Source organism: Piliocolobus tephrosceles, chromosome 1, assembly GCF_002776525.5.
Source record: "Piliocolobus tephrosceles isolate RC106 chromosome 1, ASM277652v3, whole genome shotgun sequence".
Classification (NCBI taxonomy): domain Eukaryota; kingdom Metazoa; phylum Chordata; class Mammalia; order Primates; family Cercopithecidae; genus Piliocolobus; species Piliocolobus tephrosceles.
In genome coordinates this window covers 57,668,979-57,682,812 of record NC_045434.1, presented here as the reverse complement: position 1 = coordinate 57,682,812, position 13,834 = coordinate 57,668,979, and the positions used below count along the sequence as shown (strand labels likewise).

The 13,834-nt window shown below is 41.7% G+C and overlaps 1 protein-coding gene across 1 annotated transcript in view; it reads right to left on the bottom strand.

Moving 5' to 3' along the window:
* Positions 1-13,834, bottom strand: part of LOC111550986 (maestro heat-like repeat-containing protein family member 7) — a 51,563-nt gene that overhangs the window by 13,099 nt on the left and 24,630 nt on the right. The window contains exons 13-16 of the mRNA XM_031934746.1: positions 5,369-5,513; positions 4,734-4,909; positions 3,946-4,083; positions 3,740-3,854 (exon numbers count right to left, since the gene is read on the bottom strand). Coding sequence (XP_031790606.1) covers positions 3,740-3,854; positions 3,946-4,083; positions 4,734-4,909; positions 5,369-5,513 — 574 coding nt within the window. The remainder of the gene's footprint in view (positions 1-3,739; positions 3,855-3,945; positions 4,084-4,733; positions 4,910-5,368; positions 5,514-13,834) is intronic.

Sequence of the window (13,834 nt, the reverse complement as noted above, 5' to 3'; positions counted from 1 at the left end):
AGGTCAGGTGGACCTGATTGAGGTGGATTGAGGTCAGGTGGACCTGAGGTCAGGCATTTGAGACCAGCCTGGCCAATGGTGAAACCCCATCTTTACTAAAAATACAAAAAATTAGCTGAGTGTGATGGTGGGCGTGTGTAATCCCAGCTACTCAGGAGGCTGAGGCAGGAGAATTGCTTGAACCTGGGAGGCAGAGGTTGCAGTGAGCTGAGATTGCGCCATGACACTCCAACCTGGGCAACAAGAGTGAAACTCCATCTCAAAAAATAAAATAAATAAAATTTTAAAAATAAATAAATAATGTTTCCATGGTTTAATTTGCTTGTTTGTATCATATGTGTATATAGATTATTTTAAATAACATTTATTGCTTGATGACTTGTGAGATAGAAAATATCTTTTATATAATAAAATACCATTTAAAAAGCCAAAAGTCAATCAGATACATTTAAAATATATGTACTTGCTTTAGCATGCATGTATGCATGCACATATGAATGTACGTTTACATGTTGCTAATGGCAAAGAAGTCTTCATTAACATCTCAGCAGTTTTCATCTGTCTTTGATTGGCAGTCAGGCAGATCCACCCTAATTTACTCTCCAGCTGAATAAGTAACTTCTTAAATTCTCTGAGCCTCACTTTCGTTTGCTACAAAATAGAGGTAAATAACACCCTTTTCACAGAATTAGAGAGAAATAAATTAACAGAGCTCTACTGTTTCTTGAGTACACTGAAGAAAAGCACACAACCTTTTCTCTTTTAAATATTTCTACTTGTGATCATCTCAAGGAAATGAATAAAGATAACGAAGCAACAAACAGGGAGTGACAAAGGCTGGGAAATATTAGAAAGCTTTCTTAGCCATGGTCTCTCACTTAACAGATCTTGACCTCTTACTTACCTGGTACCTAAAACCCCACTGGCTTTCCACTTTAGAATCTACTGCTTCTCTCTCTGATTGCTAAGAATGGGGTTCACCCATCTCGCTACTGGGGTGTGCCTTACAGCCTCTTCCCAAGCACGCTGACCTCCCCTCCCCGTTGTCAGCCCAAAATCCCAATCAGGGTGGCAGATGAGCAAACGCTCTATTGTGTGTCCCTTTGTTTCAGTTGGGTATCAGACACTTGGGGAAATTCTAGAGTGATTCTCAATCCTAGCTGTATTTCTAGAACATCGCTTTAAACCTGGGAGCTTCTAAAACAAACTGATGCCTAGACCCTGTCCCAAATCGGTTCAAATAGAAAAACTTGACAGAGAGTGAGGGGCGGGGTAGGGGCTTGGCATTTGCATTTTGGAAACCTCCCGGGAGGATACTGATATGCAGCCAGCGTTCAGAATTACTGCTCTAAAGAGAGTGGCAGCTATCTCATGGTGGCCTCCAGCCCACGCAGGCTTGTGCCTTGTATTGTTTCCCAAAGCTGGGTCCAAGCACTTCCTGTGGCACAGCAACCACTGGAGTACTTTTAGAAAATTAAGACTTCGTCTGGATGTGGTGGTTCACGTCTGTAATCCCAACACTCTGGGAGTCCAAGGCAGGCGGATCAGCTGAGGTCAGGAGTTCGAGACCAGCCTGGCCAACATGGTGAAACCCTGTCTCTATTAAAAATACAAAAATTAGTTGGGCATGGTGGCGCATGCCTGTAGTCCCAGCTACTCGGGAGGCTGAAGCAGGAGAATCACTGGAACCCAGGAGGCGGATGCTGCAGTGAGCCGAGATTGTGCCACTGCACTCCAGCCTGGGCAACAGAGCAAGATTCCGTCTCAAAAGAAAAAGGAAAAAAGAAAATGAAGACTTCTGGAGGGTGGGCACAATGACTCATGCCTGTAATCCTGGCACTTTGAGAGGGGAGACCAAGGCAGGTGGATCCCTTGAGGCCAGGAGTTCAAGATCAGCTTGGTCAACGTAGTGAAACGCCCCCTCTACTAAAAATACAAAAATTAGCTGGGCGTGGTGATGCGTGCCTGTAGTCCCAGCTGCTCAGGAGGTTGAGGCAGGAGAATTGCTTGACCTGGGAAGCAGAGGTTGCAGTGAGCCAAGATCATGCCACTGCACTCCAGCCTGGGTGACAGAGAGACTCCATCTCAAAAACAAAAACACCACCAGCAAAAAAGGCTTCTGGGCCTTACCCCAGACTTCCTGAATCCAAGTCTCTGGGGACAGGGCCCAGGAATCTGCATTTTAAACAGCTTCCCCGAGATATGAAGTTCATAAATGATTGAGATCCACTGGACTAAGCCATCCCCTTCCAGTCAGGGTTCTGCATCCTACATGTCTCATTCCCACACCCTGAGCAGGAGTTCTGCCAACATGACATATATCCTTGAATGTGTATCTCACCACCCCATGCCAACATGTACAGGTCAGCCTCTAACAGTGGACACCTTCCAACAAGACACCAATGTCCTGTAATCCACATAAGGACACATGACGACACACTGGGATAATATCTGTTTACATCCTAGTATTAGTAATGTATTATCTTCTATCTCTGTGGTTATGTTCAAAAGTAGTCCAGCCCCTGTTAAAAAAAAAAAAAAAAAAAATCTGGTGGCTTGAATTTTAAAAGGATCACATTTAAAGCTGTAGTGTGTCAGAAACTCTGAAATTCTCCCAAATACTGTTGGTGGAAGTCTAAATTGGTACAGCTCTACTGGAAAGCAATTTGGCATTATTGTTAAAAGTTATAGAAGATGTTCATACTTTTTGAACCAATAGTTCCACTTATTATATTCAATAGTTAAGGAAATAATCTGGAATATGGGCAAAAACTTTTGACAGAGATGTTCATTAAAGTGTTATTTATAATTTTGTAAAATTGGAAACAGAATGTCGAATAAATTATAGATTATCTTTGTGATGAAACATTATATCACCATTAACATTTACATTTATAGGCCAGGCATGGGGGCTCACAACTGTAATCCCAGCACTTTGGGAGGTTGAGGTGGGAGGATCACTTGAGCCTAAGAGTTCAAGACCAGCCTGGGCAGTATAGCAAGACCCCTTCTCTATATTAAATTTTGTTTTTTAATTAGCCAAGCGTGGTGCTACATGCCTGTAGACATCGCTATTCAGAAGGCTGAGGTGGGAGAATCACTTGAGAACAGGAGACAGAGGCTACAGTGAGCCATGATTACACCACTACACTCCAGCCTGGCCAAGAGAGTGAGACCCTGTCTCAAAAAACAAAACAAAATTTAAAAATGTATGTTACAAAGAACATGTAATGACATAGACAGATATTTGAATACAGCAGGATACAGAATATTAGTAGAAAATGATTTCAACTATCACATACACACACACACACACACACACCTCTATATAGGCAAAAACCTGAATAAATGTGCTTTCCTCTGGGGATTATGCTTAGTAATGGTTGTATAATTTTTATAGACTTTTCCATGTTTTCTAAATTTCCTATTTTCTTTTTTTTTCTGTCAGGTGGCTGAATTGTACTGAGTCAATCACTAAGCAAGGATTAATTTTAAAAGGCTGCTCAAGGCTGAAGTGGTTGAAGGAGAGAGCTGTGCTTTTCTGTAAAGTCAGGGCAGAGTCAAACTGCTGTGAGATTCAAGAAGGCACCAAAGCCCCCAGCTCAAGGTAACCATTAGTCATGTCCCCCAACCCTTCCTAGCAGTGAGTCAGTGGCCTTTCCAGGAGGTGTCTGTTGGGTGTGGCTGTCTCACAGAGGGATCACCCTCACCTGCCCCCCTCCCGCCAAGAACCAGTCACCTCTGTCAGGAACACAAGGGCCGTTAAGTGATTCTTGCAGTCTGGGTCCTGGAGGAATCTGATGATGGAGCTGAAGAGGGGGCGGTTGTGCCAACAGTTATTGATGACCAGGGACCTACCAACAAGAGCACAGTGTTCAGGTGAGGCCTGGGCCGCAGGAGCGGGCCAAGTGAATGGACGGCCCTCCAGCCGCGGACCCAGCTCACCTGGCCAGCACAGTGACTCCGTCATAGTGTCTTTCAGGATTGACAAGAAGCCACCAGCCCCCATGTCTCTGTATAGAAGATACATAGTCCCCATACCCAGAACTTCGCATCAAGGTCTTCAGGGCCTCCACGGTAGAACTGGAGAAAGGGCCAAGAACAGATAGGAAGTCATTCACCACCTGCGCTCCTCTCCCTCACCGGCCACCTGCCCGACTCCCAAAACCTTCTCAGGATCATGAACTGCTGGTGTGGGACAGCCCCCAGAGACCCAGGCTAATATTTTACAAGTGAAGCAATTGAGACCAAAAGAGATGTGGCATCTGCAAGGTGACACAGGGAGCCAGCAGAAGGGTAGGGAATGCAATCCAGGTCTGTGGACTCGGATGTGTGTTTTATCCACGGTATTGATCTCATTTTGGTGCAGAATCTCTGCATCAGCCTAGTAGGCCAAGTTTAAAGAAGGAGTCTTTTCTAAAAAGTCCAGACAGCTGGACTTGCACCTGTAATCCCAGCAACACAGGAGGCTGAGAGAAGAGGATGGCTTGAACCAGGAGTTCAAGACCAGCTTGGGCAAAATAGCAAGACCCTGTCTCTAAAAATAATAATAATAAAATATAATTTTTTTAAGTCCTGGGGGACTTCCTGAAATGACACATGGGGAACATGTTAAGTGCCCTGGTAGGAGGGTGTACAAAGGGTATTCAGGCCCAGCAGGCTGACACCAAGTCAGGCGAAGGTGCCAAGCTGATGGTCCCTGGAGCATAATCACTAGCAAACACCAAAGGTACCTTATAGGGTCCACCCATTCAGCTATGTGTTGCTGATCCTGGCTTATTTCAGTGTCCACTTCAACCACCAAAAAGGAGATCTGGAACAGCAGGGCCATGAACAAGGAGGAGAAGAAGGACTGCACCTCCATCTGCCGACTGGGCTCCAGCAGGAGCTCATGGATGGCTCTGGTGGCCTGGGAGGGAGGAGAAGAGTGAGGCATTATCATATCTTCAACTCATAGGTCCTGTCACCAGGAAGTCTCTTTCCACAACCCATCACCAAACAGACTTGCCCAGTAAAACCCATGCTGTTAGAGCAAGTGAAGACTACATTAGTGTAAGCCAGAAAAATGAAGGGCAATTTCTAGAATGTCACTGTTTTAAAGCACTCTTCTAATCATAGTGGTTGTTTTAGTCTCTTACCATCTTTGAAAGTTAAAGAGGAACTGGGGAATTCAGTTATTCTATCTCCCTGACAAAGCTAAGTCAACTGGAAAACCCTCCCTGCAACCCAACTCCAAGACTGCCATTAGACTGTTCTACCAAACACTGATACCTAAAAGGTCAAGGCCAAAGAGCCCAAGTCTGCCGAGGACAGGAGAGCAGGGAGTCCCCTTCCCCACCCCAGCCCCCCTCTGCTGGCCTTTCCATACAATCAGTGGTGAGATCTCTGTTCTGTGGCTGGGCTCCTGGTCCTTTGATCTCTGATGTGGAGTCAGCCTCTGGAGCAGATAGTCCATGATCATTTCGTAGCCTTTGGGGAAGGATGTCAGGATTTCCCAGGGTCTGCAAACCCCCCTGCAGAGTCAGAAACCCATGGATGTAGTTACCCACTCCAGGTAACCCACTCTTCACAAGTCCCACAGTGCTTCCAGGGGAGGGGACTCTAGGCTCCTTTGCCCAGGCCCCTAGTTCCCCTGGTTTCTTCCTTCTTTCTTGTCTCTCTCTTCATTATCCCCTCTCTTTTTCTCCTTCTATTCCTTTCATCTTGCCATCACCTCCAGACCTCCCTGTTCTCTGTCATCTCACAGAAATCTGGAAATGTTCACTTGGTCTGTGAACCTGGTTTGAGAAAATATCTGAGGCCAAAGCTTGTTGACCACACTTGAATGTGTCAAATCAGAGAGAAGAGCCTTCTCTCTGGCCTGTCCAAGCTCTCACTACCCACCCACCCTCAGACCACCGCATCTGTCTTCCAGGCTTTCCCCTGTCATCCTTAATATCCGGCATGACCGCACCTCTCTTCAGGCCAGGTCTGATCACCAGCCCTGCACAGCACCCCCAACCTCACCCCATGCACAGACTCTCTCTCCTCTATCATTGGACACATGCCTTTCCCTTTGCCTACCATGTCTCCCCTCTCACTTTTACCTGGAAAAATCACACTCAGAAGAAAAGTACATATCTGAAAAGCATTTGCTACAAATTACATAAAATTTTAAGAAAATGTGCTTAGTATCCTCAAGAAGTCATGGCCTTTTTGAAACAGGAGGACAAAGCATTGAGGAAGTAAAGGTGAGATAAAAGGTGAAGACAGACTTTCACGGCTGGTAAACAATACACAGCATGCTCTGGGGACAAAGACAAGAGAGAAAAAATGAGTTGTCAATGAAAGAATGGCAATGAAACTGACAGCCAACTTCCCCACAGAAACAGTGGAGAGCAGAAGACAGTGGGATAAACCTTCCAAGTGTTGAACAAAAATAGACATCAACCCACAAGTTCCCAGCAAATCTATCATTTAATGCAGATTTGCTTTATTTAGAGATAAACAAAAATAGATGGTTTCACCAATAGGGTCTCCCTAGAGGATAAACTCCTAAATAATACCTTTAGAGGTTTTGTTTTTCCTTTCCCCTTTAGGGAAAAGAAAAATAATTTCCTAAGGAAAGTTTGAGATGCAAGGGATGGTGAGCAAATAAAATGGTAAATATGCCTATAAATCTAAACACAATATTAGAGTAAGAATGTGCACAACAGCACTGTTAATAATAGCAAGAAGCTGGAAACAACAAACAGTCATTAAAAAAAAATGGATAAAACAAGTTTGTAATAATCGTACAATGAGATATTATAAAACAATTAAATAAGCTTGGTCTGGCTGAGTGAGGTGGCTCACACCTGCAATTCCAGCACTTTGGGAGGCCGAGGAGGGAGGATTGCTTGAGCACAGGAGTTCAAGACCAGCCTGGGTGACATGGCGAGACCCATCTCTACTTTAAAAATATACAAAAAAGAAAAATAAATAAATAAACAAGTCTGGTCTAATAGATGACTTTGCATGCAGTAGAGAATATAAATTTATTTCAAATAGCCATTAAACATATAGTAAAATTGATAACATTAATCTTCCTGGTCTATACACACAAAAGAATCCCTCAACACATTATCAAAAGGAGAAGACATTTAGATTGTGTTCTCTAATTATCATCCAATAAAACTAGAAAAAGATGATAAAAATATCTCACCACTTGGAAATTAGAAGATTAAAGAAAGAAACCTGTATAAATTTGTATAAATATGTCATTAGATGTTGCAATGGCATTTGGTATTTCAAAGTCTATTTTTTATTTTTCAAAAATCTCAGCAGATTTTACCATTTATTTGCATTGAAAGCATTGAAAAGCCTCTCCTCTGACTGTTTTGTAATATATGATACCTTACTGTTGACCACAGTCACTCTACTATGCCAGAACTTATTCTTCCTATCGAATTATAACTTTGTCCAGCCAGGTGCAGTGGTTCACGCCTGTAATCCCAGCACTTTGGGAGGCCAAGGCAGGCAGATCACCTAAGGTCAGGAGTTTGAGACCAGCCTGGCCAACATGATGAAACCTCATCTCTACTGAAAATACAAAAATTAGCCGGGCATGGCGGCACACACTTGTAATCCCAGCTCCTCGGGAGGCAGGCAAATCGCTTGAACCCGGGAGGCAGAGGTTGCAGTGAGCCGAGATCGCACCACTGCACTCCAGCCTGGGCTACAGAGCGAGACTCCGTCTCAAACCACCCCCGACCCAAAAGAAAACACTCTAATTATATGATATCAACCTTTTGTTAAACAATTCCACATCAGTGAAAAGAAAAGTACTCAGCAGATACAGAATAGAAAGACACTTCCTTTTCATGATAAAGGAAATTAACAACAAGCAATCCTAATTTCCCTAGTAAGAGAGTCTACGCAATCTGCTAGGACAGAGCAAGCCCACTCCAGCCTAGCTCTCACACCAATTAAAACTAAAAACACTGGACAAATACAAAAAGCAACTACCTCCCAACACTGGAAAAACAACATTTGAGTGAGTTTCCCAGAATTCTTTTTTCTCTATTATCTTCCAGCTTTGACCCGAAGGTGACCCAAGGACTGAACTATGCAGCAGGCACAGGCAACAAAATCTCTGAGTTAAACTCTGTCTCTCTGGTCAGAGGACTGGGAAAATGGGTCCTTGTGAGTTGGGGAAGTATGGGTGGGATCCTCGTTTCTTTCTTTCTTTGTCTCTTTCCTCTCCCAAGCTCTGTCCTGAGAGTGACTCCAGATGCAGAGCTGCACAGTAGAAGCATTTGGGCAGCAAAAAAAGCACCTAACACAGGGCACTGTGGACCAGTGAGTGTAGGGATGGGGGAAGCGCCAGTTGTTGTTTTTTTTTTCCTCTCTCTCTTTTTTCTCATTTCATCACCCTGAAGCCAGATCCAGTTGTGCAGCTGTAGCAGCACAGGCAGCTAAAACTCAGACACGACCGGGTGCATTGGCTCACACCCATAATCCCAACACTTTGGAAGGCCAAAGCAGGAGGATCCCTTGAGACTAGTAGTTCAAGACCAGCCTGAGTAACATAGTGAGATCCATTCTCTAAAAAATGACTTTAAAAAATAGCGGGCATGGTGGCACATGCCTATTGTCCTAGCTACTTGAGGAATGAGGCAGGAGGATCACTTGAGCCCAGGAGTTCTAGGTTGTAGTGAGCTATGATCATGTCACTGCACTCTAGCCTGAGTAACAGAGCACAACCCTGCCTAAAAATAATAATAATAATAATACTTTAAGTACACATTTTAACCATGCTCCATGAGGTAAAGATGTACATAACTGAAATAAATGGAAAGGTCGGGTATGGTGGATCACACCTGTAATCCCAGCACTTTGCGAGGCTGAGGAGGGAGATCACTTGAGCCCAGGAGTTCAAGACTAACCTGGGAAACATAGAGAAACCCTGTCTCTACAAAAAGTTAAAAAATTAGCTGGGTATGGTGCTACACCCCTGTGATCCCAGCTACTCAGAGGCTGAGATGGGAGGATAGCTTTTACCTGGGAGGTTGAATCTGCAGCAAACTATGATCATGCCACTGCACCCTACCTCGGGCAACAGAGCAAGACTCTGTCTCAAAAAAGAACTAAAGAGAGAGAGAGAGAAGCAAAGAAACAAAGAAAGAAGTGGAAAGATGGATGTTCTCATGTTCTCAGCTGAAGAATAAGCTATTTTTTTAAAAAACCAAATGGAAATTTTAGAACTGAAAAATACAATATCTGAAACAAAAATTAACTGGATGAGATCAAGAGGAAAATGGAGATTACAGAGAGAAGAGTTCATGAACGTGCAGATGAATCAATAAAAATTATACAATTTGAAGAACTAAGAAATTAGAAAAAAATTAACAGAGCTTCAGAGACTTATAGGACACCATTAAAAAGTCAAATATTCATGTCATTGAAATCTTATAAAAAGAAAAAGAGACTGGTACAGAAAAAGATATCTGAAGAAGTAATGACCTAAAACTTCCCAAATTTGGCGAGAGACATATATTTACAGATTCAAGAAGTGCAGTGAAGTTCAAACAAGATACATCAATCACAAGACACATTGTGATTACATTAAGAGCCCACTTGAGTAATTCACAATAATCTCCCCTTCTCAAGATTCTTAGCTGAAAAAAAGCCCCTTTGCCACTGTCTCAGTTTGTATCGTGCTGCTATCACAAAATCTCATAGACTGGGTAATTTATAATGAACAGAAATTTACTGGCCAGGCACAGTGGCTCACGCCTATAATCCCAGCACTTTGGGAGGCCGAGGCGGGCAGATCACTTGAGGCCAGGAGTTTGAGACCAGCCTGGCCAACATGGCTAAACTCCATCTCTACTAAAAATACAAAAAAATTAGCTGGGTATTGTGGCAGGCTCCTGTAATCCCAGCTACTCAGGAGGCTGAGACAGGAGAATCACTTGAACCCAGGAAGCAGAGGTTGCAGTGAGCAGAGATCGCACCATTGCACTCCAGCCTGGGCGACAAGAGTGAAACTCTGTCTCAAAAAAAAAAAAAAGAAAGAAAGTAAAATTGAAACATTCTCATACGGAGAAAACTAAGAATTTATCGCTCAAAGACATGCTCTAAATGAAACGCTAATGAAGTTATTCAAGCAGAAAAGAAATTTTATCAGAGTGAAAGTTGAAATTTTAACAATGAAGATAAAGCAACAGGAATGGCAAATATATGAGTAAATGTAACAGACCGTTTTTCTCCCCTTACGTTTAAAAATATGTACGACTATTGAAAGCAAAATTAGGTGGGCAAGGTGGCTCACACCTGTAATCCCAGCACTTTGGGAGGCTGAGGCGGGCGGATAACTTGAGATTCAAGGAGTTTGAGACCAGCCTGGCCAACATGGTGAAATCCCATCTTTACTAAAAATACAAAAATTAGCTGGGTATGCTGACGCATGCCTGTAATCCCAGCTACTCGGGAGGCTGAGGCAAGAGAATCGCTTGAACCCAGGAGGTGGAGGTTGCAGTGACTGAGATCATGCCACTGCACTCCAGCCTGCAAGACTCTGTCTCAAAAAAAAGTAAGTAAGGTAAAAGAAGCTGTATAGTGAAAGCTTCTACCTTTTCTCAAAATTGTAAAATACTCTAAGCAGACTATGGAAGTTTAGGTATGTAAGTAGACTATAAAACTTTAGGTATGTAAATACCCAGGAATCCACTAAAAATTGGTACAAAGAATCAAAATCTAATAGATAAGTTAAAATAGAATGCCAAAAAAATTCAAACAATTTGAAAGAATGTAGGAAAGGGGAACACAGGAATAAAAAACAAAGGGGAAAAACAAAATAAATCATAAGATGGTAGACTTAAATCCAAATATATTATTAATTACATTAATTATAAATGATTTAAATACACAAACTAAAAGGCAGAGATTGTCAGATTAAATGAAAACACAAGTCCAACCATATGCTATATTTTTTAAAAATGTAAATATAATTATATATATTAGTTCAAGAATGGAAAAAGATATACCACACAAATACAGACTGTTTAAAAAGCAAAAATGGCCATACTAACATCAGACAAAGGGAACTTCAGAACAAAGAGCATTATCAGATACAAAGAGGGACATTAATTAATGATAAAACAGTCAATTCATCAAGAAGATGTAGCAATCTTAAATGTATATACACCTAATGAAATACATGAAGCAAAAATGATAAAACCAAAGGAACAAATAGATAAATGCATAAGTAAATTAGGAGACTTCAACACTCCTCTCTCAGTAATTGACAGAATATGTAGACAGAAAATCAGCAAGGTTATAAAAGTCTTGAACAACACTATGTTGTTCTATAACCTAACTTATAGAACACTCCAGACAACAACAGCAGAATACACATTCTTTTTTTTTTTTTTTTGAGATAGGCTGTCACTTTGTCACCCAGGCTGGAGTGCAGTGGTGGGATCTCAGCTCACTGCAACCTCCACCCCCCAGGTTCAAGCGATTCTCCTGCCTCAACTTCCCGAGTAGCTGGGTGTACAGGCGTGCACCACCATCCCTCATTAATTTTAGTATATTTAGTAGAGACAGGGTTTCACCATGTTGGCCAGGCTGGTCTTGAACTCCTGGCCTCAGGTGATCCAGCCACCTTGGCCTCCCAAAGTTCTGGGATTACAGCCATGAGCCACCGCGCCTGGCCAGAATACACATTCTTTGTAGGTGCACATGAGCATTCCCCACAATATACCACATTCTGGGCTACAAAACAAACCTGAACAAATTTTAAAGAATAGAAATTACATAAAATATATTATCTGGCCATAATAAATTTACACTAGAAATCAGTAACAGAAATATACCTGGACAATCCACAAATATTTGGAAATTAACAATACTTCTAAGTAATTCATGGGTGAGAGAAAAAGACCCAAGGAAAATTAGAAAAGATTTTTGAACTAAAAGAAAATGAAAATACAATATAACAAAAGTTGTTAGATGCAGATAAAGCTATGCTTAGAGGAACATTCATAGCATTAAAATGCTTATTTTAAAAAAGAGGAAAGTTCCCAAATTAGTAATTTACATTTCCACCTTAAGAGACTAGAAGATGAACAAATTAATGGATAATCTGAGTGACCCTAACTACTAAATAAATTCAATCCATAGTTTTAAAACTTCCAACAAATACAACTCTAGATCCAGATGGCTTCAGTATTGAATTCCACTAAATGTTTAGAAAAAAGTAACAACAATTTTACACAATCTCCTCCAAAAAATAGAAAATAAGAAAATAGGCTGGACGTGGTGGCTTACGCCAGTAATCCCAGCACTTTGGGAGGCCGAGGTAGGCGGATCATGAGGTCAGGAGTTTGATGCCAGCCTGGCCAATATGGTGAAACCCCATCTCTACTAAAATATACAAAAATTAGCTGGGCATGGTGGCACACGCCTGTAGTCCCAGCTACACAGGAGGCTGAGGCAGGAGAATTGCTGGAACCTGGGAGGTGGAGGTTGCAGTGAGCTAAGATCGCACCACTGCACTCCCGTCTGGGTGGCAGACCAAGACTCTGTCTAAAAAAAAAAAAAGGAAGAAAAAAGAAAATACTCCCAAAACAATCTTTTGGGTTCAGCATTATCCTGGCACAAAAACCAAAGATAGTACAAGAAAAAAGAGAAAGAATAGGCCGGGCACAGTGGCTCAAGCCTGTAATCCCAGCACCTTGGGAGGCCAAGACAGGAGGATCACGAGGTCAGGAGATCGAGACCATCCTGGCTAACACAGTGAAACCCCATCTGTACTAAAAAATACAAAAAACCTAGCCGGGCGAGGTGGCAGGTGCCTGTAGTCCCAGCTACTCAGGAGGCTGAGGTAGGAAAATGGCATGAACCCGGGAGGTGGAGCTTGCAGTGAGCTGAGATCTGGCCACTGCACTCCAGCCTGGGCGACAGAGTGAGACTCCGTCTCAAAAAAAAAAAAAAAAGAGAGAAAGAAGAAATGAATGACAGAAAAAACTACAGACCAAGTATCTCCCATGAAAAAAATCCTCAACCAAATAGACACAAAAGTCCTCAACAAAATATTAGCAAATCAAATCCAGCAATATGTTAAAAAGATAAAACATCACAACCAAATGGGGTGTATCCTGGGAATGCAAAGCTGGCTCCACAGTCAAAAATGTAATTTATTATATTAACAGCATACAAAAGAAAAACCACACAATTATCTCAATAGGTGTAGTAAAAACATTTGTGATAATCTCCATTTGTGGTAAACACTCACAACAAACTAGAAATAGAAGGAAACTTTCTTAACCTGATAAAGGACATCTAACATCAACAACAACAAAACCCTGCCATCTAACATAATAGTTAATGGTGAAATATTGAAAGCTTTTCCTCTAAGATTGGGAATAAAGCAAAGACGTCCATTCTCATCACCCACACTCAGCATTGTACTAGGAGTCCTAGCCAGTGTGATAAAGCAAGAAAATGAAACACAAATTTGGAAGAAAAAGAAACACTATAAACCACCTCTATTTACAGATGATATGATGGCTTATGTAGAAAATCCCAATGAATCTGTTAAAAAGCTCCAAGAACTAATAAGTGAAACCTCACTTATTGCAGGATATAAGGTCAATGAAGGTCAATATACAAAAATTGATGTTGTTTATATATAGCAGTAATAAACAACTAAAATTTAAAAAAATTATGTATGTACCATTTACAATTGCACAAAAATACTTAGGTATAAAACTAACAAAATATTTGCAAGATTTGTGTGCTGAAAAATACAAAAGATTGATGAAAGAAATTAAAGACCTAAATAAATGAAGAGATACACTATGTTCAT